Here is a 26,715-nt window from a genome sequence, read left to right as displayed (position 1 = left end):
GTCATTTCTGTTTTAAGAAACTTGTCCAGGAGTGCCTGGCTTGTTCAGTCGGTTCAACATCTGCCTTCAACTCGGGTCATGTTTCTGGGGTCCTGGGATCGAGCCCCGCATCCAGCTCCCTGCTCAGTGGGGAGCCTGCTTCTCCCTCTCCCTCTGCTGCTCCCCCTGCTTGTGCTCTCTCTCTCTCTCAAATAAATAAATAAGATCTTTAAAAAAAAAGAAAAAGAAACTTGTCCACAATCTCATGATGCACCAGATTTGGTCAGGACCTTGGTTCCAGGTTCCAGAAATCCAAATAGAACTAGCTTAAGCCAGATGAAGTATTTATTATAATGATAATATGTCTCCTAGAGCCCACAGACAGGAACAGAATGAGGCTAAACTTTGAGAATTACACATGATGGGGACTCAGACTGTCAGAAAACTTGAGCCTCGTCTGTGTTCTCCTCTGACCAGCTTCTTTTGCTTTTCTGGGCCACATGGGGCAAAACATGGCCAAAATAGTTTCAAAATGCACATTTTAATGTGCAAAGAACCCAGAAAGACTAACTTCTGTTCAGGTTCACAGTCCCCCTGGGAATGACTCCAATTCACCCAACTTCATGAAGTGCTCACCTTAGACCAACCAAATGCAGCTACTTGTGGGGTTCAAAAATATGGCCAGGCTGTTGGGCAATCTCATAGGTGTCCACCACACTTCCAAATTCGTTAGTTTCTAAGAAAAACCTATAATCAAAATGGACTATTTCAAATGTATGAATGGTAGTCTCTATAAAATATAAAGTTGTTTTTTTTTAAGATTTTATTTATTTATTTGACAGAGAGAGACATAGAGAGAGAGGTAACACAAGCAGGGGGAGTGGGAGAGGGAGAAGCAGGCTTCCCTGGAGCAGGGAGCCTGATGTGGGGCTTGATCCCAGGACCCTGGGATCATGACCTGAGCCGAAGGCAGATGCTTAACGACTGAGCCACCCAGGTGCCCCAAATATAAAGTTTTTTAAAGCAATAATCTGCAAATTTCTTTCTCTTAATAATCATGATATTGATAAAAAATTTCCAAATAAATATGTTTGCTTTGTTTTAAAAATAAATTTATTATATAATAATGTTGACAGTTTACATAAACATCATTTAGAACATGCAAAACAATTATAAAATACATTTTTTAAAAGATATGAAAATCTTTGAAGTTCTTTCTTGATATTGGACCTACTAAATTTTAAAAGACACCATTTACATTTTAGGATCAAAACAACATTCCCAAGCCTGACTTGGCTTGAGAGATTCCATTGGTCAACTAACATCAGTTCAGGGAAGAAGAAACATTTACAGCATTGTGTTTTGTTTTTAAATGCTATAACAAGCGTTTCTTTCAAGCACTTTGGTATCAAAGAACACCGAGAAAAAGCAAGGACATAAATGAGCCCAGAAGAAGAATTTTGAAAAATAAAACATATGCAGCAGGAATCCATTGGATATAATCCTGTTTCAAGGATGGCTATTAAGTCAGAAGGAAAAATGGATTTAGAAGATGATTAGTTGTTTGGCTTAGCTCTTAATATATTTGAGCTATTTCTGTGAAGACAGCCTCATTCTCACTCAAAACACAATGTGTGATAGGTAACATCCAAATTCATCTTTGGTCTGAATTCTCCACTTTACTTTGTGTATGAAGTCTACACTGCAAAGTAAAATCTGCTAGGATTCTGGAATAAAAGCTGCTTGGCTAACATCACAACAGCAAAAGTATAGCAATTTGGGGACATCTTCCATCAGTTTTTGTAAATTCTGGTCAATGTAGAAAGTTTCATATTCTATGGAATATTGGCTAAATGTAGATTTAGCTTTTTCAGTTTTAGAAGAGTCTTTATTAAATATGCTATGGTGTTGAAGGAACATTTGGCAAGATGGTCCCAAGTAATAGATGCTTACGGTAATGATTTCATTGCATCAACATCCACTTGAGAGCAATCACAGGTACTGTGCTTTGGAAGAACAAAAATGAGGCTATAGTCACAAACAATGTGTGCCTGGGCTCTGTTGTGGTGTCACTGACCATTTCCCAGGAATAAACAGCCTCTTCTTCCAGGGATATCTTTTATCCCTTAGTGAGCATAAACACTTACCTAGGCCTTAAAGACTCTCAGGCATTTTCTTTCCATTTTTATTCATTACCCTAGCTATGGAGCAAATCTGTTTGCTTTACTAATGTAAGAATTTATTCATGCCACAGAGAATTTATAAAGGAGCAAAGAAACATAATAGAAGTCAATGCTGCAGAAAACATGATGGTAACAGTACCATATATATCCAGGACTCTCCAACCTGAGTTTCTGCAGGAATATAGCCCCAGCACCTCAGAGTCATGGCAAAACACAGTTTAGTATAAAGTCTTTGGTTATATTAGTGAGTTGGGTTATACCCACTCTCATCAACAAAAATGATAGTTAAGAACACAAACTAAAATTGAGTAAATCTTGGTTCCAATTCCAGCTCCATCAATTCCTAACTCTGTAAATCCAGGTTATGTTATTTAACTTCTTTTTGTCTGTTCCATATACGGGAAATGAGGATCATAAGAGATATCTCATCGGTTCTTAAAAGGATTAAAGGAAATGATGATATACTTTAAACTCTTGGTCCATGTAAGGGCTGGATAAATGGTAGCTTTATTATTAATTCAGTTCCTAAAATCTAAACTCCTTCCCACTTTCCTTTTTTGTTTGACTAGTAATCCTGGTAACAAAACTTTAAGTGGAAGTTGATTAAACTTTCTTAACTGAGTGCTTTTTCCCAATTACTGAACAATAATAAAATTACTTATTATTATTAAAATAATAAAAAACACCGACTAACGTTACAAACATAAAGTAAAGATATCATTTAAAATTCATTTCTCCTGGCTATTTTCCTGAGACACATTCTGTCCATTTTCAAATGAGCAAGGCATTTTGCAGCTTGCCACCAGCCTGGAGGTAACTTCATAGCCTGTAAGAATAAGGAAAAAGACAGCAAGCTAGTTAAAAGAAATGTACTATGCAAATTTAAAAAAAAAAGTTTAGAGCCAGCATTTCTGGAAAAGGAAATTCTTTCTACTGCTGGTGGAGCAATGAGAGTCACTGCTCTCTCTTGCTGGAGGTGAACAGGAAGCCTGTGGATCATTGTTACTGCTATGACTTAAGAGGAACTAGCCAAGGATGAAGCCAACTCTTGGATACGTGAGCAGAAAAAGAGAAAAAATGTTTCCCACTGTGGGAGCCTCTGGTTCACCCAAGTGTGCAGACTACCTTCCCTCTGGACTGCCAGTTCATGTGAGCCAAAACACGTCCTTCATTTTAAATCGGTCTGATTGGGTTTGCCTCAATCACAGCCAAACTACCCCAGCTAGCTGATGGCACTAGCCATCCTCCGATTGTCCCCTTGGAGCCTTTCTCTGCTTACCACCCCCGACACTCTCCACTCCAGGAGGAGGGGGCTGACACATCACAAGGGCTCCCTTGCCTCCCAGGTGCTGGTTGGGTTTGGCTAATGGGAGGTGCCTGTTGAAGATCTGAAGGCAGGAGGTGAGAAAGTTTGGGGTGTTTTTTCTGCCTTTCCTCCTCTTCCTTGTTTTGGTTCCTGCAGTGGCTACTTTCGTCCACAGATACAGCTCCTACAGAGTATAGGGCCTCTGGCGGAAGTAACCTTCCCCAGCCCTTTCAGGCATGGGAGAGGGGCAGCCTCCTGCCAGTGTTAGACTCCAGGAGCCTCGAAGTTCCCGTGGGTTCCTCAACCCTGCCCTCCCAATCCCTCGTCAAAATCTCCTTGTTGGATCTTGCTGGGATCCTAATTGATACAACATTTAAAGAGCTTAGAACAGTGTTCGGCATAGGGTAAATGCTCAGTTAATGTGGTTATTATTAAAACATGGTTATTGCTATTTTTTTTTAATGTGAGATGTATAAACTAAAATACCTCTTCTTTGTGCCCCAAAACGAGGAAGAAAAAGTATAAACTAACCACCACAACCATGTAGAATTAGAAAGCAGGTTGATCTCAGCACACTAGAAAAAGTATATAGAAGTCCTCTTTCCACATGCCTCTCAATGTGGTAACACACAAAAGAAAGATATGAGAAAGTCTTTTATTTGGCTTTGGATTCTATGAAAAAAAGTAATTTACTTTTAGATGTTTCGAAGCACAATCAAATTCCAATCGCTGATTTACTAGATAAAGTTAAGCCCCATTTCACCAAGTAACTGTCACCTGAAGAGTATCCCATCTACCAAATTCATCACACTCACCATTAAGCAATACTAGTCTCTTGAATATCTTCATTTATTGGAGTTATATCTTTCCCCAGAGTTTCCATTTCTTCTTCCTTCTTCCTTCTTTTACGACGCTTCCGAAGAGGACTTGGAAAACAAAGTGTCAGACATTAGTATGGGCCTGTTATTCATGTGAACACAAAATCGACCACCAGGAGGGCCTATGATCTTATTTCTAGACGGTTAAAAGTTTGTAGGTTCCTTTTTTTCTTAAATATGTTAGGTTCTCTCTTAACCTATCTCTTTCTCTAGGCTCAAATGATAGCCACAGTAGGCCAACGTAATGAATAGAGTAGAGTTATTTAAATAGAAAGAATATGGTACCTGGTTGTTGAGGAAGCTTGGTTAGCACAAGAAAAATTTTCAGAACAAGTTATTTTATAAAACTGACAAGCATTGTTTAGTGTGTGAATAAGAAATAGTACAAATTGGAAACAGACAGAAGAAAACCGAGAGAGTGAGGGTAGCCTATGGATATGTTAATTAAGCTTATAGATACATTAAAAAAAAGTGTTAGATATTCTGGACAGAAGTCCAGTTTCTTAAAGTGTAATTCAAAACCGATGTGATAAAATAAGCCATTTCTCAGCTCTACCCAAAAACTCCTTTTTACCATAATGCAGGTAAAAAAAAATGTTAAATATCTTTCCATTTTATAACTACAAGGAATCTTACAGATTATCTGGTTTAATCATCCTGTTTTATAGAAAATAAAATGCCAGTTTAAAGATGTTAAGAAGGGGCGCCTGGGTGGCTCAGTCTCAGTCGGTTAAATATCTGCCTTCAGGTCACGATCCTGCGGTCCCAGGATGAGCCCAGCGGCAGGCTCCCTGCTCAGTGGGGAGTCTGCTTCTCCCTCTGTCCCTCCCCCCCCACTCTCATGTTCTCTCTCATTCTCTGTCAATTAAATAAATAAATAGATCTTTAAAAAAAATAAAGATGTTAAGAAGTTTGTCCAAGTTCTCAAAGAAATCTAATAGCAGAGCTGGGATAAAAATAAAAGATTGTAGACTTCTGGTAGCTACACTAAAGTTTTTTTGTGAAGAAAGGAGTCATGAGACATCCCGTTTGGGTGTGTACAGTAGCCCAAAAGTGATTGTAGCAGTTTAGGAGGCTAGACTAGCTTCTCAGGGCAATGATATAGCACTTTATATATTTTTTAAAGATTTTATTTTTTCATTTGACAGAGAGAGAGAGAGCACAAGCAAGGGGAGCGGCAGAGGCAGAGGTAGAGGGAGAAGCAGGCTCCCTGCTGCCGAGGGGCTCGATCCCAGGACTCCGGGATCATGACCTGAGCAGAAGGCAGACGCTTAAAACTGAGCCACCCAGGCACCCCAAAAATAGAGCACTTTAAAAAATGGCGGTTTACCATATTCTGTTGGAGTCCTGGTCTGATACAAATTTTTATAGCTTTACAAAAGAAATTAACTTAAGAATTGTACCAAAACACTCAGTCTCAGAGAAAAAAAAATCAAGGTGTTTCTTGATTCTCAAAGTTGTGGTACGCAATGAAAAGGAAAAACAGTGTAATCATCTTTTGTAAATAAAATCTATTATTTTATTTTGACCAAGGGGGGGCGGGAAATGTTTTTGTGTGTCTGTTTCTACCTTCCTAAGTTACTGTGTCATGGTACAATTTAAGATAATAAAAGTCTTGTTGAGCCTAATAACAAACCCACATAAAATATGACTGACTTCAAGACTCCATAGCTGGCTTTTTTTATTAAGATATAATTGACATAGAACATTGTATTAGTTTCAGTATACAACAGAATGATTCAATATATGTATATATTGCAAAATGATCACCAAAGTAAGGATAGTTAACGTTGGTCAGCATACATAGTTATAAAATTTTTCTTTCTTGTGATGAGAACTTTTAAGATCTTCTCTCTTAGCAACTTGCAAATATACAATCGAGTATTGTTCACTACGGTTGCTAAACTACATGACATCCCGGGGGACTTATTTATCTTACAACTGGAAGTTTATACCTTTGATCACCTTCACACTTTTTGTCCACCTTCTTTTTTTTTTAATCAAGAGATTTAAGCATATTTTATTTTTAATTATAATAATTATGCCCAGGAAAATGACACAAACTATGCATCGTGTGTTTTATTGTAAGTAGATACTTCAATAAAAGTGATGGCAGACCTCAGAAAGTGATTTATTTAAATCATAGCAAAAAGGAAAGAAGAAAGAGGGAGGAAGGAAGGAAAGAAGAAAAGAAACAGCAAAATACAATTTCTCAGATTTACTTAAAATTAAGTTTAAAAAATACTTACTGACAGCATGTGCAGACACCGACCACCAAAATGATAAAAATGACCATAACTGCTATCAAACAAATCACCAAAATCTGCCCTCTATCTCCTCTGAGGTAAAACAAGTCAACTCTCTCACATCTCGCCCCAGTGTAGCCTTCATCACAGCTGGAAAAATAAAACAAGGTAAACAGTGAAAAAGACTTTGAAGAATCTCTATCATTTCTTGTTTGAAGAAACTAACATTGTTGTCATTAATTGGAATTAATAAAGGGTGCAGTTCCTTTAAAAAAAATTTTTTTTCCAATTAAGCTGAATACCACTGTGTTCACAAATAATTTCACTTTCTTTGCTTTGCTGAAAACCTGTCATCACTTGAACAGTAACAATATGGCTAACATAAATAAACAGAGATGATGGCAATTTACTAAAACTTAGCTTAAAATTTTAGATTCCGAGCTTGAAAGAGAGGGGATGGTAAAATTCCCTCTGCAGCCTTCCCAAGCACGTAATTAGCACCATGACAAGGAATTCAAAATCCCCAGGACTTCCCATTTCATTGTAGGGCACCCAACATGCCCAAGTTCTCTTGCTACAAATTATTTAAAAATTACACTGCTTTTTTTTAACTTTATTTTATGATGTTATGTTAATCACCATACATTACATCATTAGTTTTTGATGTAGTGTTCCATGATTCGTTGTGTATAACACCCAGTGCTCCATTCAATACGTGCCCTCTTTAATACCCATCACCAGGCTTTATATGATCCAACACTGTAATGTGTGTGAAAGTTCATAGATCAATGCCTAACACATAGAAAGCTCCATAAATGTGATTCAACAGGATTCCTCTCTCTCTCTCTCAACTTCCACCCACCAATTCTGATTCTGCTACTCGAAGTGGCCACACAGGACATGATGCTCCTCCATTCACCAACTCTCCAACAACATCCTCCCCAAACACAATAAGTCTTGTCCTCTCCAGCTCCTTTATCTGATGCTCAAGAGTCCATTTTCAGCTGCGTACACCATGCCTTCCACTGTCCTGTAAGTGGCCCCCTTCTCCGTGGCCCTCATAAAGTGCAGCAACCAGACAGCAACAAATCTCCAAGGGGGACATTCACTTTCCTCAGTCTCTCAACTCTTTATCAACGCAGCCTTAGGATTTACCCCAACACAGCAGGTTCCCCCTTGGCCTTAGCCAAGGCCTGTCTGAGCAATGCTCAACGAGCTAAAGGCTCAGTGATTTGGAGACTATCCATAGTATTCTCTGCTTCAAAGGTACGTAAGAAGTTTGTCTGAGGACACTTCAAAACCGAAAGCATATGTTGTGACATCAATACCTTTGCATTAACAAGTATTTGCCCTTTCGACCCCTCAGACTCGTTCAAAACAAAAGAGATACTGGTCACATATATAATTATATAAATCTCAAAAAGATGAAATTCCACTTCTTAAAAAGATTTCTCTGTAACCTTGGTTTTTTGTTTGTTTGTTGTTTTGTTTTGTTTTGTTCTGTTTTTATTTTTTAAAGAAAGAATCTATTTGCCAGGCCATTCTATAGGTTATGTTTGACAGGTGCAAGGCATTTAATTCCCATAAAGCCTATCTTGCACAAGTAAGGAGATCCCTTAATGCCAATATTATAACTGATACAATGCTTGAAACAACAACAAAAAAAACTAGCTTGGTCACAACCATCAATTGAAAGGTGATGCTCAATGCAAGCCAAAGAGAAAAGATATCTAATGGTATCTATTGTAAAAGGACCCCAAGGATGTATGAGGGAAAATTGCTGCCTTCAAGATAGCCAGGCATCTTTGTCTCAAGGTCAAGATCACAAGAAAAGAGCTTAGAAATATCCTATCTCCATAGGACTGGAGCTGGAGGGGAAAATCACATTTAATTGCAAGTGTGGGAGGGAGATTTTTTAAAGAGTTTTTTTTTTTAAGGTCATAATTAAAATCTTACAAATATAGTCTCTTCCAATTAGCTTGTTTCTCTAACAAATTTATTGAATATGGCATTTTTAAACAATAACTTTGCCTATAAAATTACAGCCATTACTTGCTGCTCTTTTAGAATGTTTTTCTAACGATAAGTTCTGGGTTCATGGCGTAACCATGCTTCAATTGGATTTCTCAGTAAGCAGTACTTCTTGCAAGCTATAACCTAATAAAGTCATGCTAGAAGGTCAAACCTTTCCATAGCCAGTTACAGAGTGGCTCTCATGCCAGTTCCCTTCTCAGCAAACCAATAACATATCAGCTAATGGTCATTTCAATGGGAGAGGAAGAGATCAAGAGTGCCAGATCCTAGCAGATGTTTACTAAATGCTGAATAATTGAATAAATGAGTTTTTATTTAATAAGCATTCTATAAAATGTAAAATAATTTTTAAAGATGCCCATGACCCTTCAGGACTCTGACAAATCAGATTTGGGATCACTATCCTGAAATAATCAGCAGATACTATTACAAGAGATTTGTAACTATTAACTCAATTGATCCTTATAACATCATTTGAGATAGGTGCCATTATTAACCCGTTCTACAGATGGGAAAACGGAGGTCTAGAGAAATTAAGTGAGTGGGGCTGGGATTCAAGTGCAGGAAGTTTGACTCTCAAGTTTATGCCCCAAGCACACACAACACTGCTTAAAAGACCTGTGCTGCATAAATAAATAAATAAAAAGTATGTGTCTGGAAACAAATCATCCCCATTCCGAGAAAATACTGAGAAGACTAAGGGGATTTGCGTTATTGGAAACACACTTCTTTTTTTAATGTAGAAAGCAGGAGTCCACAATTCCTGTAATTCCAAGCAAAAGGGGGTACCTCTGGTTTTTCAGGGTAGCAGAGTTACCCATGGCAAGAGAGTTTTGCCTGAATCTATGCTATGCCCCGTCACCCAAAAGTTCAGGCCCAGGTCAAGTATGTCCCATTCATCTCAGCAGTACAATTTATGGAACATCTACTCTGTGCTGGCTACTATAATAAGGATTTTTGCTTAACATAATGCTTTATTTTCAACACTTGAGAGGGAAATATTACTATCCCCTTTTATAGGGAAATATTACTATCTCCTTTTATAGGGAAATATTACTATCCCCTTTTATAAGCTCAGGGAAGGTAATTGGCCCACAGTTAGCAGTGCTTATAATTGGTGCAAACAAAATCTTAACTTAGGTCTATCTGACTCCAAAAAGCTGTGCCCTGATTCCTATGCTCTTCGGCTTCCCATTGGTTCTATAGCATTTTACCACTAAGAAGCTGTTCCTGGCCCACAGGAAGGCCTTGGTTTTGACAGTTTGACAGTTAGCATAGCATTAGATGGACCATGCTAGAGGGACTTATTGACTTATTCACCAGTCATTTCCTGAACACTTATTAAATTCTGGCCCTGTACTTGGCACCAGAACACAAAAAATGAATAAGCCACGAGACATACCTTTAGGTGCTCACAGACACAGAAGGGTGATTCAAGGAAACCAACAGCTATGCTTCAGAGGAAGAGTTTTCATAGGAGGGTGACTGGATCTCAGAGAAGGGACATTTAACACACCTGAGTGTGTGTCCAAGAAGAGGGAAGTCAGTGCCAAAGCAGGGGTCCAGGAGGAGCTGATGTCTGAGTTGCAACTAAAACATCAGTAACAATAAACTTTCCAGACTGTGGGAGCGTGTGTGATAAAGCATGAAAAGGAATGGAGGATTTCAGAGGAACATCTGGGCATACAGTGAGAGATAGGGCTAGAAGGGTGAGCCAGGATCAGAGGAGCTTACGGAGGCCATGGAAATGAGTTTTAACCACCCCCTGAAGGGGACGAGCTGTGTATTGATCTTAGGCAGGTAGTTTACATATAGTGGTTTTCATTTTAGAAGGCAGCAGTACTAAAAAACAATAAATCTGCAGACATAGGGACAAGTTACAAAAATGTACCGGGTTAAAGGGCATTAATATTTTAAAACTCAGGGCACCTGGGTGGCTTAGTTGGTTAAGTGTCCGACTCTTGATTTCGGCTCAGGTCATGATCTCAGGGTCATGAGATGGAGCCCTGGGTGGGGCTTTGCGCTGGGTGTGGAGCCTGCTTAAAATTCTCAATTCTCAGGGCGCCTGGGTGGCTCAGTCGTTAAGCATCTGCCTTCGGCTCAGGTCATGATCCTAGGATCCTGGGATCGAGCCCCGCATCAGGCTCCCTGCTCAGTGGGGAGCCTGCTTCTCCCTCTCCCTCGGCTGCTCCCCCTGCTGTGCTCTCTGTCTCACCATCTCTCTCTCTCTGTGTCAAATAAATAAAATCTTAAAAAAAAAAAAAATATTCTCAATTCTCCCCCCTAAACCGCCATGCTTGTGTGAGCATGCACACCCTCTCTTTTTCTCTAAAAAAAAAATAATAATAATAAATAAAAATAAATATTTTTAAAACTCAATATATTCTCCTAAGCCAGTGGGCAATTAGAGGAAATAAAAAAAAAATCAGCTCTTTTCTTTCCCAACACACACACATTACATTAGCAATTCTTATGCCCCTCTAAGTATTATCCAGTATATTTATTTTTTAATTAGATTTAATTATAATTAAATTTTGATGAAGTCCATGACCCTTAAATGTTCCACTGAATTAGGATTTGCAATCGCTGTTTTGAGACACTTATAAAAAAAATGTATACTGGGGCAACGACACATAAAAACATAAACATTCTATGAACTTTAGGTCAAAATTATACTTAAAAAATCACCTTGCTCATCCATCAGGAGAGGTCTCAGAGAGAGGGACATCTCTTTAGAAGAAAACGAAGATTTTTTAAATGCAAAAAGATTGTCTGTGCCTGAACAAAATTAAACTTGGACTCAATCTCCTAAGAGGTGGAAAGAGCACTTTTCTTCCAATCCCCTTCATAATAAACAGGCTTTGCAAATCTCTGCTTATAAACAGACTCATTTCCTTGCAATTCATTGACACCTGCAAAAGTAGCTTTTAATGTGGCAGAAAACCCTCCATATTTACATTAACTACAAACCACCTCACACATGCCAGAAGAATTTGCTTCTATTCAAAGCACCCAGGAGATTAATGGAGCCAAAAAGCATGCCTCACACCGGACAGAAAGTTCTGCTTGCGGAAGGCAGCAGAGGACATAGCCTGCCAGCGGACCTGGGCTCTGGCAGGCTCCCCTTTCAGGAGGAAAGTGGGCGTCCGTTTCTCCATAAGCTGCTGCCCAACGGCCCCCGAAGCAAGTGGCCGGCGGCAGGACCAGGGGAACAGAGTCCCGACAGAGGGCTCAGTTAGCTCAGACTTTCCAGTCCTGCCAAGTCCCAGGCCGGCACCGTTGTGCACCCCTCTCCCTGCTGGCCGGGGCACTCCACTTACACGCAGGACGGCGTCTGCTCGGCCACCACGAAGCGACATCGCCCTTTGATGCAGTAGTGCTTGTATTGCTTGGGGCACCGCGAGAAGTGGCCTCTCCGCCTGGCTTGCGTGGTGGTGGCTGCCGAGTGAGAAAAAGCCCCATCAGTCCACTCACTTCAGATACACATCGGTGCCTAGAATCCTGTTCCTCTTTGCCGCGGTTTTTCCTATAGAACATACTCCAATTTCTCCGTTGTCCTTCTCTCCACACTGGGATAAAAGCCAGACTTCTGTGGTCCCCAAATAGCTCTAGAGATAGGGTCTTGGGGATCCTGGTGGGAATGTTGCTTATTTTAATTAAGATTTGTGTCCAGCCTACCTCTCAGAAACCTTGGTGTTGCTTAAAGGGTGAAGCATAGTTGCGATGAGAGACTACTCTTTCTGGGAAGGTTATCAGAGCCTTTTATTTTTCATTCAAAAAATGACTTTCCTTTCCTTTCCTTTCCTTTCCTCCTCTCCTCTCCTCTCCTCTCCTCTCCTCTCCTCTCCTCTCCTCTCCTCTCCTCTCCTCTCCTCTCCTTTCCTTTCCTTTCCTTTCCTTCTCTTCTTTCCTTAAACATGCACATAACACTTACCAAGTGCTGGATACTGGTCATATACTTTATATATATATATGTTAATATATAATAACTTAATGCTTATAACAGCCTTGTGAGGTAAGCATCATTCTAATCTCCCATTTATGGATGAACAAAGAACAACACATGGAGGCTAAGTCACTTTCCAAGATCACGCAGCTAGTAGGTGGCAGAAGCGAGACTCAGACGCAGTAGGTTTTGCCCTGGAATCCATGACCGTCTCACTCTGGCGCTGGGCCAAGCCAGGTGTTCAGCAGGGAGCTGTCATCTGCTCTCAGCCTGCTGCACCCAGTTGTGCTTGCCTGAATGAAAGATTCTCCCTCGCAGTTAACCTCTGAATGGTTTCTCTTGCCCTGAAGAAAGAGGAAAATCCTGGAAGCTTCATATCCAGGATTTCGATCCTGCTCCAACTTCCTTGTCTTACCTTTTAGAGTTTTCATTGCCTAATTTTTTAACTGGGGATAGAAATATGTAACAATTTCTCCCTTGCTTACATGTAGAAGGTTTTAATAAATAAGGATTGACAAGAGAAACAGTACAGAGATACGGACTTGCTGTTCCATGCGCTGATCCACACCAGACATGTGCCCACACCCAGAGACTACAGCTAACTAGCCAGCTCCGGCCCAGGGTTGGACTTTCCCACATTTGTGGTGTGACCAGCAGCATACAGGACTCAGACACCTGTGGAGCCAGAAAAACCACGATGTTCACTTCAGAAGGGCGTTTCACACGAGGTTTGGTATGGCACCGGGCATCCCAATGACCTGAATAGTAATGACTCCTAAAACTTCTTAAGTAATACGATAAAATGAGTACATATTATTGCCCCGGGCCACCAAGGAGAGGAATTGCCAAGAACTTCGGATGATCTATACACAGCAAATTCCTGTGATGCCAGGTCACAGAGGTTCAGGGGGTGGCAGAATGCTGCTGAGGAACTGGCTGATCTGGTTTGGGTTGGTGACTTGATTACCAGCTATGCAGACAGTTTGCGCATGCCAACATTTGCTCCCATGCATGCCAGTCAATGGGGCTCTTACTGAAATTTCTTCCAGAAATAACTGCAAAGTGTCCTAAAAACAAAGATCTGTATGTTTCGACAAATAAACTTAACAGTCAACTTTCATTCGTACCTGCTATTTCCAGAGCCCTGTAGTAAGCCCTGGGAAACATCAGAAGAGTGAGCCATATCTTGTCTATCTAAACTGGTACAACAGAACACATTAAAGACGACAATAAACAACCCATCCACAAGAACAGCCATAGTAACCACATAAACAGTTGTGGCATGCTGGAAACAGTGGAAAGAAAGAAGACCAGATTCGGAGGAAAGAAATCAGTGTTTTTAGCTCCGCCTTTCCGTAGCTGCATGGGTCTGGGCAAGCTTACGAAGCTGTCTGCGCCTCAGTTTCCCCACCTGTATACTGAAGATGATAGCATCTGCCTTAGAGGGCTGTTATGGAGCTCAAATAAGAACTCACATGGATGTTCCTAGCAGAGGACCCCAGACAATCAAGTCCTCAGTAACTGAGTTGATGCTAGAATCTTGAAAATCTTGACAATTCTAAGAGAAATCTTGTTATCATTACAAAGTGCTTATCTAATGAAAGAAAATGTTCTGGAAAATACGGATTTTTTTTTTTTTTAAGAGAAGGTAAGCAAGCTATTCAGTTGTGGAGGATGTTAGGAGCAAAAGCTCAGGGTCAGGAATACGCAAGCCTGATCATGCAGGGGGTAGGAGGCAGATTTAATGGAGATGTAGGGGACCTGGTGGGGAGCAGCCGAGGACGGCTGTGAATGGAAGTTAGAAACCTCAAATGTCAGTAGGCTGAGGTGTTTACACTTGAAATACAAGGCAAGGGAGAGCTGAAGGAAGGTCTTATGGATTACATTAAATGGTATATGTAAGAGCTACTCTTTTTGAGTTTAACATTGTATCAGTGTATTAGGTAGAAAGCTGCTGATTGGATTAGAGTAGGAAGAGGCTGGGAGCAAGGAGAAAGGCATTGGCTGACTCATGCAAACATATGTGACGTGGGCCTGCAGCCGGGGCACGGAGTTCTAGGAGATGAATTTAAGAAGCAATAAGACTTAGTGACAGATCTGCTGTGCTCCAGAAAGGTCCTTCCTACTTTGCAAAGCATCCCTGACTTTAAGCGTAAGAGCCATATGGCTCTATATCCTGAGCTTTACTACTTCCTCTAGTTGTTAGGCCCCTTTAAATGTAGCCAGCCTTTTAATAAACACCATACAGAGCGAGATACCAGAAAGTGCCTTGACCAGCAGCTGCTGGTTGCAGTGACTTGACCGGCCTCAGCCCATCCAAGCAGCACAGACCCGTGCCAAGGAAATGGTTGCCAGGCGCTGTTTGGATCATTCACAGAGCTCTCTCCTCTGCCAAATAAACATGATCTTAAATATTCCCAGAATTATTTGGATTTAAAAACCCTTCCATGCCACCAAGCAGAAAATGTCCAGTGATTTCTCTATGGAACTTTAAAAACTGGAGAAAAATACATCACACATACTGTGCCGCCCTCCCCCCACCTCCCCAAACAGATGGGATCATCTCTTCTCTCTGATGGAAATGAGAAGGCTTATCAGCATACCCCCTTTCAAAACGCACCTTCGATTCCAGTTCTCTTCATCTATTATTCATCGAGGTCACATTATCTGAAAATTGAACAACTGTGAAATCTAACATTTTCTACCTATCATGAGACCTGATGACATAGGGCAGGGGATGGCAAGACCTACCTTTCCATTCCAGAGATGTTTATCAAGAAGGAAAAGTTAATCCTATGACAAAAGAATGATTCGTCCCATGTATTGTTTCTTTGTTGAGAAACGAATGACCTGGTCTTGAAAACCTAACATGAAAATTCCCCTGATACCAGGGTGGTGGAACCTAATTGATCTTTTATCCCTCCTACCTTACTCTTTTCCAACCCACGTTCCCAAAATCAAAACATTCTCTGGGAGTGAGTCAGTCCCACAAAATTGCACTGTAAAACTCCAACACAAACTCCTAAGCAGATGGGCACCACAAGTAACGTATCTCAATCTCTTCTTGAGATGCCATATTCCAAAGATTCTAAAGCCAATTAGATAAGAAACTACGAGGGTTCCTGTAGGTAGGTGTATGACAACATCTAATTCTAAGTAAGAACATCTTTCTTCGATCATATGGGCAAATAGACAAGAAGTGGGCTCCTTCCTTGGATCATATGAATAGTTAGATGAGATGTGATAGATTCTCTTGGGTCAAACTTAAGTGGAGGAATAGAGCGCACACTCAAATGACTTAGTTTAAGTATGGAATTTTTCTCAGTTTGATGGCTGCTTTGATTAAATAGCACAGTTCCCTGATCTTTCTTGTACACAATTCTTATTCTCAAACCCAAACAGGCCTTGTGATGCTTTATGCTTAAAACTCCTCAGAATTTATACATTAGCTTTATTTTTCATAAAACATTCACTTAGTTCTTCCAGTTGTGCTCATTACAAATCTATTTAATGATTTTATAAATGATATTAATATCAGCAGCTCTTCTAAAATCAGCTCGAAGTGTAATATATTTTATGTAGTTCTCATTACAGTGTGATAACCTCATAGTATCTCTAACCCCCTAGTTAAATACATAGTTAAATCTCTGTGCAAGAGATTTAAAAGGAGGGCCTAAATTTTGAGATAAAAGTCCCAACAGTGTTAACGAGAGAGAAGGAGTAAAACAAATACCTATAGATTTTTCCTCCCACATAGATGTCTGACCTTAAAAAGGGAGCAGCTAATGCACAGAAAAGTTTAAGTGGTCACAGTTTAAGTTTGCAGGGAAGTTTCTTCCTAGTCTATGAAGTAGAGGCTAAGCCTTTAACCTCCAATCCTTGGCTTCCTGGCAACTTCCCAATAGGGGTTTCCTCCTTTAACAACCTTCTTAAAACAGGAGATGAGGTAGAAAGTTTTATATTTTCTAAGTTAATTTTCCTTCTTTATCTTGCCTGCTATCTCCCTGAGATGGGGGAATATAAATTCACACTGTCCTTGAAGAAGTGCAAAATTTGAAAATCTCTCTTATCTGAGGATTCCCATTTGTGTTACATCCAATGCCATTTCCTACAGAAATGGAAAAGAGTTGGTGACTCCAGGAAAAGAAAAATAGATCTCACAGATGTACTTGTTAACCCTCCAGTGTTACTAGAATATGCTTAGGCAGGAGGCTAATCAGAACAGATCTGCATGTCTTTTAACCAGGAGGGCTAGGCCAATGATTTCTCAGCTTACAGGAGTGGGTCTTCGCTTAGAGCTGCCCTTTTCATTCTATCCCTTTAAAGGAAGAAAAAAGAATTTGGTGTTGATGTGTAAGTGTATTTACACGTTTAAAATTATTCACAGCCGGGGGGCAGACAAAGAAAAATGAACAGGAAGAGAACTTGTATTTCTTTAGCTTTTCAAGAGTGCAAGCTATGGGATTCTGGTATATATAATGCCTCCTTTGCTCGGTCTCCTTTGCTGGTTCTTTCCCATATCCCCCAGCCTCTAAATTTTGCAATGCATGGGGACTCAGTGCTTTCTCATCTCTTCTCTCTACACTCCCTTTCTGGGCATTTCCTGGCTTTGAACGCCTTCATGGTAACAATCCCAAATTTATGTTTCCATCCCAGATCTCTTCCTTCAATGTCTAAGAGTCCAATGAACATCTCTACCTGGTTGTCTAACCAGCATTTGAAATTAACACTACCCAAATGGAACACCTGATTTCCCCCCTCAAATCTGGTCTTTCCTCATCTCAGTAAATGATACCTACATTCTTTCTGTGATTCAGGTCAAATATCTTAGAGTCACTTTGACTTCTTTCTCTTTTACTCTACATCCAATTCGTCAGAAAATTCTATTGGTTGTATTCAAAATATATGCAGAATCATCCCCCCATCTCTACTCCCTTGGTCTAAGCCTGATATTTATCTCTAGACAGGAAGTAGTCTCCATGGCAACAACTTCTAACTAGTCTCCCTGCTTCTGTCTGTCCCCTCTTAACTGTCTCATCTGCACACAGACACCATTTTGCTATTGAAACTCAAAGCTGAAGGTTTTATAATCCCCAGCAAGGCTCTACATGACATTACCCATTACCTCTCTTTCTCCATTACCTCTCCAGCCTCATCTTTAACTATGTTCATTGTTGCATCTGGAGTACCTGGAACAGGGCCTGCTGCATTGCAGGTACACAGAAGTATTGGTAGGAATGAATACATTCCTTACTCAAGGCAGAAAAGGACAAACTAAAAATGAAATGCTTAGAGATTGGGGCTATTTGAAAATAAAATTATAAAGTCATTTAGAAACCAGAACAACTCCTAAAGATCATCTGATTCATTTCTTCATCTTACAAGTTGCAAACTGATGTCTAAAAGCTTAAGTGACTTGCCCGAGGTCACACAGTCAATAAAGACAATATGCTCCTGCTCCACATTAATTCCTTTTCAAGAACAGTTTGTCCTTTTTGGACTTTACTTTCAAGGATTATTTTTCAGAATTTTCTTTGCATATTCAGCATTGTGATCTTCCCACATGATTCTAGCAGTTTAGCATGGTGATTAACAATAATTCTGGAACCAGTCTCTCCAAATTCATGTCAGGCTACTCCACTTACTGTGTGACCTTAAACAAGCTAACAATCTTCTGCATGGGAAAGAAACAATTAATAGACTGAAAAGGGAACCTATAGCTGCTATGGGAAATACTATGGAGTTTTCTAAAAAAAAAAAAACCCTGAAAAACGGAACTACCATATGATCCAGCAATCCAACCTCTAGGTATTTATCCAAAAGAATTGAAATCAGAATCTCAAAGAGATACTCACACTACCATGTTTACTGCAGTACTATACAGAATAGCCAAGATGTGGAAACAACCTAAATATCCATCAACACATGAATGGATGAAGAAAATGTGGTTTATTCAAACAATGGAATATTATTCAGCCTTAAAAAAAGCAGGAACTCTTGCCATCTGCAACAACACAGATGGACCTTGAGATCATTATGCTAAGGGAAGTAAGCCAGTTATAAAAGAATGAACACATGATTCTACTTTAAAAAGGTATCTAAATAGCCAAATCCACAGAAGCTGAGAGTAGAATGGTGGTTGCCAGGACAGGGGGGTGTAAGTATGGGGGGAATGAGGAGTTGTTGTTTAATGGGTATAAAGTTTGGGTTATGCAAGATGAATAATTTCTAGAGATGTACTGTACAACATCCTGCCTATAGTTAACAATCTTTTTTTTTTTTTAAAGATTTTTATTTATTTATTTGACAGAGAGAGAGATAGCGAGAGCAGGAACACAAGCAGGGGGAGTGGGAGAGGGAGAAGCAGGCTTCCCACCGAGCAGGGAGCCCGATGCGGGACTCGATCCCAGGACCCCGGGATCATGACCTGAGCCGAAGGCAGACGCTTAACGACTGAGCCACCCAGGCGCCCCTATAGTTAACAATCTTATACTGTACGCTTAAAGTTCTGTTAAAAGGGTAGATCCCATGTTTAAATATTCTTACTAAAATAAAAAAAAAATAGGTAACACATTTAGGATAATGATGAAGCAGGTTTTTTAACACTGTCAATCACTGGATGATGGAATAATCCCCCAAAGGAAATATGAAAATGCCATCATTGAAGATATTTAAAACTCAGCTGAAGAAAAGCACACAACCACATAAAATTGGCCTTGTTCTTCTCTCTATGTGAGTGACAAGACCCACACAAGCATGACCTAAGACACCAATGGATTCCACAGCCTGTGGGCACTTTCCAGACCACCTACTAGTATGAAGGAAGAAAGAGGAAGACTGGGCTGGAACTGATGACTCACATCAGGACAACTTGGTCAGTATGTTCCTGGCTCAGTTATGACTTCTCTAGGGTGCTAGGAAAGGCACACTTAACACCAAGTCACTACCCTCTCAGCTCCAAAAAGTTTCCAGGGAATATAGGAGGCTCTCTCCCACCTACTTTTAGAATTGGCCTGTGTTTTGTTTTAAATCAGAAACAGCCCCTGTAGAAGACCAGACCATTCGATCTATAAAGAACAGACTAGGGGTCAGTCAAACTATGGCCCAAGGGCCAAATCTGGCCCACAGCCTGTTTCTCTAAATAAAGTTTTATTGAAGTACCTCTAACGCCACTCGTTTGCAAGGTGTCTATGGCTGCTTTCGCAGTACAATGTCCAAGTTGAGTAGCTGTAAAAAGGCGGCATGGCCCACAAGACCTAAAATATTTATTATCTGACTCTAGATCAAGGCTCATCCCTACTTTGGACTACTAGCTTTGAGAATACTGAATCAAGCATCTCTAAGGTAAAAATATGTAAAAGTCATTGCCTTATTCCCTTCTTTTAAGTGTGGAATAGAAAAAAAAATAATTTGAATAGAATGTGCCAACTTTTTATGAATCTCATTGAAGATATTCTATGCTTGAGTCTGGAGGACACACCTGCGACTCCTAAAATAGTGTAATTATTAAAAATGGAAGCACTGGAATCAGAAAGACCTGAGTGTGCATCCCAGATTTTCAATTTACCTGCTCTGTAACCTTGGGCGAGTTACTTAATCTTTCTGGGCTTCACCTTGAAATGAAGTCAAACATACTATCCGGCTCTTGTGCGGAGTGAAGGCATTACTATACGTACAGCACTTGGCAGAGAGCCTGGGATATTAGTGTGTGCTCAAAAAACTACCTAGTTTTATGATTACAAGAGTATTAAAAATTAAAATTAGGGAAATCAACTTCCCAAGATTGAACACGAGGCTGATAAAATACAAATGCATCACTTGTTAAGCATTACCTGTGCAGTTTTCCCCAGGATCTCCACAGAGAAGGCCATCCTTTCCAGGACTCCTGGTTGAATTCCCATCTGCCACAACACAGTGGAGGATCACTAGACCTTCAAGTTCAAAACAGAACCAAAACAAGCATGAAAACTTGAATATTTCCTCAATGCAAAGTACTCTACCAAAGTCATGACCCATTTATGAAAATAACAAGGCTATGACTTCCATTTCCAAGGCTTTCTCCCACAGCAAGGCGGGTGGGGGTGGGTACACAGGCCAACGAGTCTAATTTTTTTAAGCTCAATGACAAAGACAGAATTTTCAAGCCAGCATCACTTACATGTAACTGTACATCTTGAGTGAAGAGACTTGGCCATAGCCTGTGATGGAGACATCACAGAAGCGGACAAATAGAGTTCTCGGCTGATGCACAAATACACTGATGAATTTCCAGGGAGACTGGATGACAAACCCACGTGTAAATGTACTCTCTCCATTCCATACAGACTCAGTGTTTCTCGGGTATTGACTATTGTTTGTACTTCCTTCTTGGGATGTGTGAACTAGATATTCAATTTGTGGGAATTATTTGAAAATTGTAGCTTCCCTCAGCTAAGTATCCCTGTTGCTGAGAAGGACAGACATCATGGAAAGATAAGGGGGTGAGAGGAATGTCTAGTAATTATTCCGAAGGAAATGATCCAAGATACATTAAAAAGGTTTAGCTGCAAAATTTTCCTTATTTGCACTTTCTAATTTTCTAGTAGCATATTTTATTTGTTGCAACAATAAAAAACGACAATAAAAAAAAAAAGGAGCGTCTCCCCAATTGAAAAACACACACACACAATTTGGCCACGGAATTTCTAGATTTTTCATATCTTTTATCCCAATACCTGCCACCCTCCTTTCACACTTACAACAAACCAGAAACATATAATCATTTAGGGCTTTCCAAGCACGCTGATTGTATATTTATTCATCTTTGTAATCCTGGTAACTAACACAGAACGCAAATGTTGAAAGAATGAACAAAACAATCTATAAAAGAACAAAACAACTTTCAGATTAAAAAATCCCAGTATCCGTTTCTAGTGGAAAATCTCAATCCATTTCTTTATTATTATAAAATAGGCTTAATTCATTTTTAAATTCCCATACATGAGCTTTCTCCATGGGCAGAATCAGGAGGCCTTAATTCTGGAGTTAATCTGTTCTAATGGTGGGAATTTTACAAAACGCTCTAAATCTTACAGAGATTCAACATCCACAAACTGGGGATGGCAATATCTCCTTCTAGAGGTTATTGTAAAAATAAAATTAAGTAACATAAGAAACGGCACGTGGCTTGGCACCTAGTACACAATTTTTAGTCCACTCACACTCCTTTCTGTCACTTATAATTTAACCCATCGTTCTCCACTTCCACTTAAAAGAGAGAGCCCTGCTTCCACTGAAACCCTGCCCAGGGCCTTCAAGCATTCTGGCAGGCTGGGGCCTGTGCCCAGACTCTCTTCTGCTATGACTCACTCCACATGCTGGCAACAGCTGCAGAAGGGATGCTACTGGGGAGAGGTCTGGACAGGACTCCTAGGGAGGAAGCACGCTCAGGCAAACCAAGCAGCAAGCACAAGGCACTGGGGTAGCCTGCATTATTCTCCCCACCCACAAACTTCAGGGTATAGTCACAAGCCAGTGGCCATGAACCAAATCTGCCTGAAGAGACATTTTCTTGATCTGCATAGTTTTAAGAAATTGAATCATGACAGTTCATCTTAAACCCGGATTTTTCTGCTTCCACTGAAAAAGCAGAAGGTCTGGCAACACAGGTGTGAAACACCTTCTCAGCAACAGCTGGGCAAGGCTAAGCAGCAGGTGACCCCCTTCAATGCCACAGACTCCATCAGGCTTGCTGCGCTCATTTACTCTAACTGCCTAGACCCTGACAGGCATTTCAGTTTGTGATCTGTGCGAAGTGACTCAGGAATCACAGAAATGCTCACAAAATCATTTACTCAATACTGAAGACTGCTTCAAAGAGGAAAGGCATTCCTGTTCCATCCATAATTCAACAACTATTTATTGAGTACCATGACACAAGGCACTGAAGGTTCAAAGATAACAGATATTATCACTGACCTTAAGGAGCTCGCATTCTGGTAAGGAAGGTAGACACACAAATCTTTAAGGTGTAGTGTAGTAAGGACAACAGCGGAGGTGACACAGGGTGGAGAATCAAATCTACCTAGCTGCAGACTTGATAGAGAAGGTGAGCATTGTGGGGAGTTTTTAACGAGGAAGAAATGATTTTTTTAAAACATCAATTAATAACTTCTAGAAGATAAAAATTGTGTAAGCAAGATAACATAATCATTGAGGTTATTTGTTTCAGCAGTAGACAAGATTTATATGGTAATAATGATGTAAATACTGATAATTTAAATTATTGTATCAAAAATTATCATAAAATCAGGACCAGTAATTAGCCCACATACACCATGTGGGGAAACTGTGGTGATTTATCAGTATCTATGCGGTGCCAGTTCTTAAATGTTTTGAGTATCACCCCTATAGTGATATACTGAAATTAGGAGGGTAGAGAAACTCAGTAGGTAAAATCTAAACTTGCCAGTTCAACAAATAGTATTACAAGCAAGTGATTTAGCAAGACGGAGGTAAATACAGAAGAAACACTTAAAAGAGTCAGAAATGGTTGCTTCTAGGAGATGGAGAGGAAGGAAGCCATGGTGCCAAGATCTGCTATTTGTTGTTGTAAACCTTTTAGTCCTATTGGATTTTTAAAAATCTATGTATATTTATTACTTTATTAAAAATGAAATTAATTTTTATGGAAAGGATAAACAAAGTTGTAACTAGCCAAGGCATTCTAAACAAAAGGGACAGCTTGTAAAAGGACACAGTGTAAGTAATACAACCTGTCTGGTTTGTCTGGCAGGTAGGTGGGGTTTGTGATGGAGAGGAGGCTGGGGGGCAAATAAATATGACCATCTTAATTACTCTGGATTCTGTTAGGCACTTAATTTGGGGTCACTGAAAAGCTTTAAGAGAGAAATAAGCATAATATTTTTGTTTGTTTGTTGTGTGTGTGTTTGTTTGAAAAGGTTGCTTGAACACCAGGATAGGTGAGTCAGACACACCTAAACCTAGGTGGTGGCACTGGGTATGGAGAAGAAGAAATGAACATGAGAGATATTCACAAAGTAAAATATAAAAGACTTGGTGGCTGGTGGGATAGGGTGGGAAGTGAGAAAAAAAGAAGTCTAGAATGACCCCAGGGTTTGGGACTTGAGTGGCTGGCTGGACTGTGGTACCAATCACAGATACATGGGACACCAGAAGACAAACATTAGGGAGAAATACTAGTGCCATAAGAAGTATGCAAATGATTTCAGATTACTCTTCAAAGATGTCCAACTGAGAAAGGGAGGGGAAAGATGAGTGAATAGATAAAGAAAAAAAGGGAGTTGTTTTTGTTTTTGTTCTTAAAGTGAGAGAAAATCGATAGAAAGAAGCCAAAGGTATAGGAAAGAGGCAAAGGATGGGCTACCAGTAAAGGCAGAAAAGGTTACAAAGTGTGGCCTGAAAGGCAGGGCCTCTTCTGCAGTGTATGATCCTTTGCAGTCAAAGTTAGTAATTTTGCAAATATAACTTTATTTTCAGTAAATGAAAGGTCTTTAGAAAATAAGAGCTTAAAGGTATTTTACATTCTATGTATCTCACCTCATTGTTCAAAGGAATCCAAGTTCTGGCTTAAAATGAATGCAAAACATCCAAAGGTTTCTCAACTTTCATACTATTGACATTTGGGGCTGGATAATTCCGTGTTATGGGAGGCTGTGCATCACACAATAATGATTAGCCATGACTTTTGCCCTCCAAATGCCGATAACATCCTACCCCCACCTCTCCCCCTACTTCTGAGTTGTCACAATCAAAAATATCTCCCACCATTGCTAAATATCCCTGAAAGGAAAACTGACCTGGTTGAGAACTATTGCATTCTCTCCAACCTGTTTTAATATTTTTTTGTCCAAAATATAGCTTTCATTTTGAATGTGTTGCTTTAATGTAAATCAATCACACAGCCTCAAAGGCTCAAATTCTGACTTCTTAAAAAATTTCTTTGGGAAAGTTTCATTATCTTGTGGAAATATCATCGAACTCAGTCATTAATTCACCGTGTGACCTTGAGCTAATTAACAATCTATCCTGACCTTTTTCATCAAGAAAAATTAGAATCATGGGTTTCCTGCCCATCCCATAATCTGGTTCATGAAAATCAAAAGAAATAATATAGTAAAAGAATTTATTTAAAAAAACATATGTTATTAAAATAGTCATTATCTTTATCAGAGAAAGTATGGATTATACTTTAGAGAAAATAAAAGAAAATACGATACTTAGATGTGGAAAACATAATAAGATTTTCATTCATAAGAGTCACAAGTTTTATTAGTAAGAACCTTAGAGGAATTAAAATATCCTACCAACCAACTCTCAACTTCCCTGAAATCATCCCCTGGGAGAGTTCTTCAAGCCTGCCTTTACAATTTCAGTACCGAGTCTTCACTCTCTTCTAAGGCGTTCCATTTCAGTGAGATCTTTCATCCATTCTTTCAATTGCAGCCGTTCATTCATTCAAAGAGATTATTAAGCATTTATTTCTAAAGCTCTATAAATACTTCTTTACATTAAGCTGGTTTTTTCCTTCCCATAATTTTACTCTGTTCATTGTAATCACCTGGACTAAATCTAACCTCTCTTTCCCATGACAGGTTCTCATTTATTTGAAGCCAGCTATCAAATCTTCCTGAAAGGATTCCTCTTCTTCAGGCTGAACATCCTGGTTCCTTCAACCACATTTTACTTGTCATCATCAAGACCCTCATAATCCTTGCCATGGTCCCTTAATTGTACAGTCAAACCAAGGTGCCATTTCACATGGTCTGGCAAAGACAGACTAGAATGGGGCTCTCGTCCCCCACATTGTAGGCACCATATTTCTGGTAATGCAGTCCCATAGCACATCAGCCATTTTTGGCTATCTGATTAAATACTGGGGTTTTAGTCTGTTTACAATTAAAGGAAACTCCTATATCTCTTGTACTACTGGGAAGCAGTGTACTGATGGGTTTATTTTTTCTTTTTTGTTGTGGCTCTGTTTTGTTTCACTTTTGTTTTTTACCTAAAAAAATGATTTTAGACTTTTTAAAGGTCTCTTTAAAAATTGTATTAGATTTCACCTATCAGTCAAATATTTCACAATCTTTTTTTCTTATTCTTTCATTTAACCTACTTCACGTGACCTGCAGAGTTTCTGAAGGATGCATTAAAACAACAGAAACAAAATAAAACAAAAATAATGTTAGATTAGTTGTGTTTGCTAAGTGATGGGAAATTGAGTCTCTATTACTGGTGCTAGTTTTTAAATATCAACTGTACTCATAAAACTAAAGACAAAAAAGAAAAGAAACCCAATTCTACTTTCATGAGTCAAGGCTCCATTTACGAGATGCTCAAATTAAAAATTACAGAATTTATTAAAAGTATTATCCCTGTCAGCCAGCATGGAGAATGAAGTCATTGGGAACAATATAAGCATTGAAAGAGAGCCAGCCTGACAAGGAGCATGACCCACTGTCTCATAGTTAACTGCTAAATGCTGAGGTAAGTTGTACACCAGCTGGGTCAACTATTTAAAAAGATCAAATGTGACCAACTGAAACAGTTATGTATGTTGTATTTGCCTCATCTCTGAGCTGAATTTTCCATTTTTACAGCCAAATGCATTTTATATTTTAAAAATAAATATAACATTATCAAAAAATAATTTTTTTGACAGCATTCATCTGTGTTCTGATGACTTAGGACATCCTCTTGGATATCTTAACTTCTGCTTGTATCTACCAAATCCAATGATTTCTTATGATATTGTATCAATCTCATTTTAGGATTTGAACCACACTCCATGTCCCATTAGAAAATATAACTGTAAATCAAAGAAAGGAGAATTTATTAATCTCTGAATATAAGCAGAACTTGGAAGAATATCTCATAGTCAAATCCCTAAAATTCTATTTATATTAGAAGAAAGGAGTATAGATTAGTGGGAAAAAGACAAACTGGGAGTCAAATGGCACCAGATTTGAATCCTGGATGTACTTTCTAATCACTAGCTTTATGATTATGATTAAGTCACTCAACATTGAACTTCAGGCTCCCCATCTGTAAAATGAGGCCCATAATAAGTAAGTTACATGGTAGAGATCTAGTTATGTGCTTTAAAAAAGAGAAAAAATAAATT

At 39.4% G+C, this 26,715-nt stretch overlaps 1 protein-coding gene across 1 annotated transcript in view; it reads right to left on the bottom strand.

The window, feature by feature from the left end:
• Positions 1 to 1,104: 1,104 nt before the first annotated feature.
• Positions 1,105 to 26,715, bottom strand: part of BTC (betacellulin) — a 43,107-nt gene continuing 17,496 nt past the window's right edge. Inside the window, exons 2-6 of the mRNA XM_031024264.2 lie at positions 20,405 to 20,503; positions 11,947 to 12,064; positions 6,596 to 6,742; positions 4,284 to 4,394; positions 1,105 to 2,988 (exon numbers count right to left, since the gene is read on the bottom strand). Coding sequence (XP_030880124.1) covers positions 4,286 to 4,394; positions 6,596 to 6,742; positions 11,947 to 12,064; positions 20,405 to 20,503 — 473 coding nt within the window. The 3' untranslated portion in view covers positions 1,105 to 2,988; positions 4,284 to 4,285. The remainder of the gene's footprint in view (positions 2,989 to 4,283; positions 4,395 to 6,595; positions 6,743 to 11,946; positions 12,065 to 20,404; positions 20,504 to 26,715) is intronic.

The sequence above is a fragment of the Leptonychotes weddellii genome, chromosome 2 (assembly GCF_054177405.1).
Source record: "Leptonychotes weddellii isolate Sample4059 chromosome 2, ASM5417740v2, whole genome shotgun sequence".
NCBI classification, from domain to species: Eukaryota; Metazoa; Chordata; class Mammalia; order Carnivora; family Phocidae; genus Leptonychotes; species Leptonychotes weddellii.
Note: the sequence above shows the minus strand (reverse complement) of the source record. Positions and strands in the feature narration are given on the sequence as shown.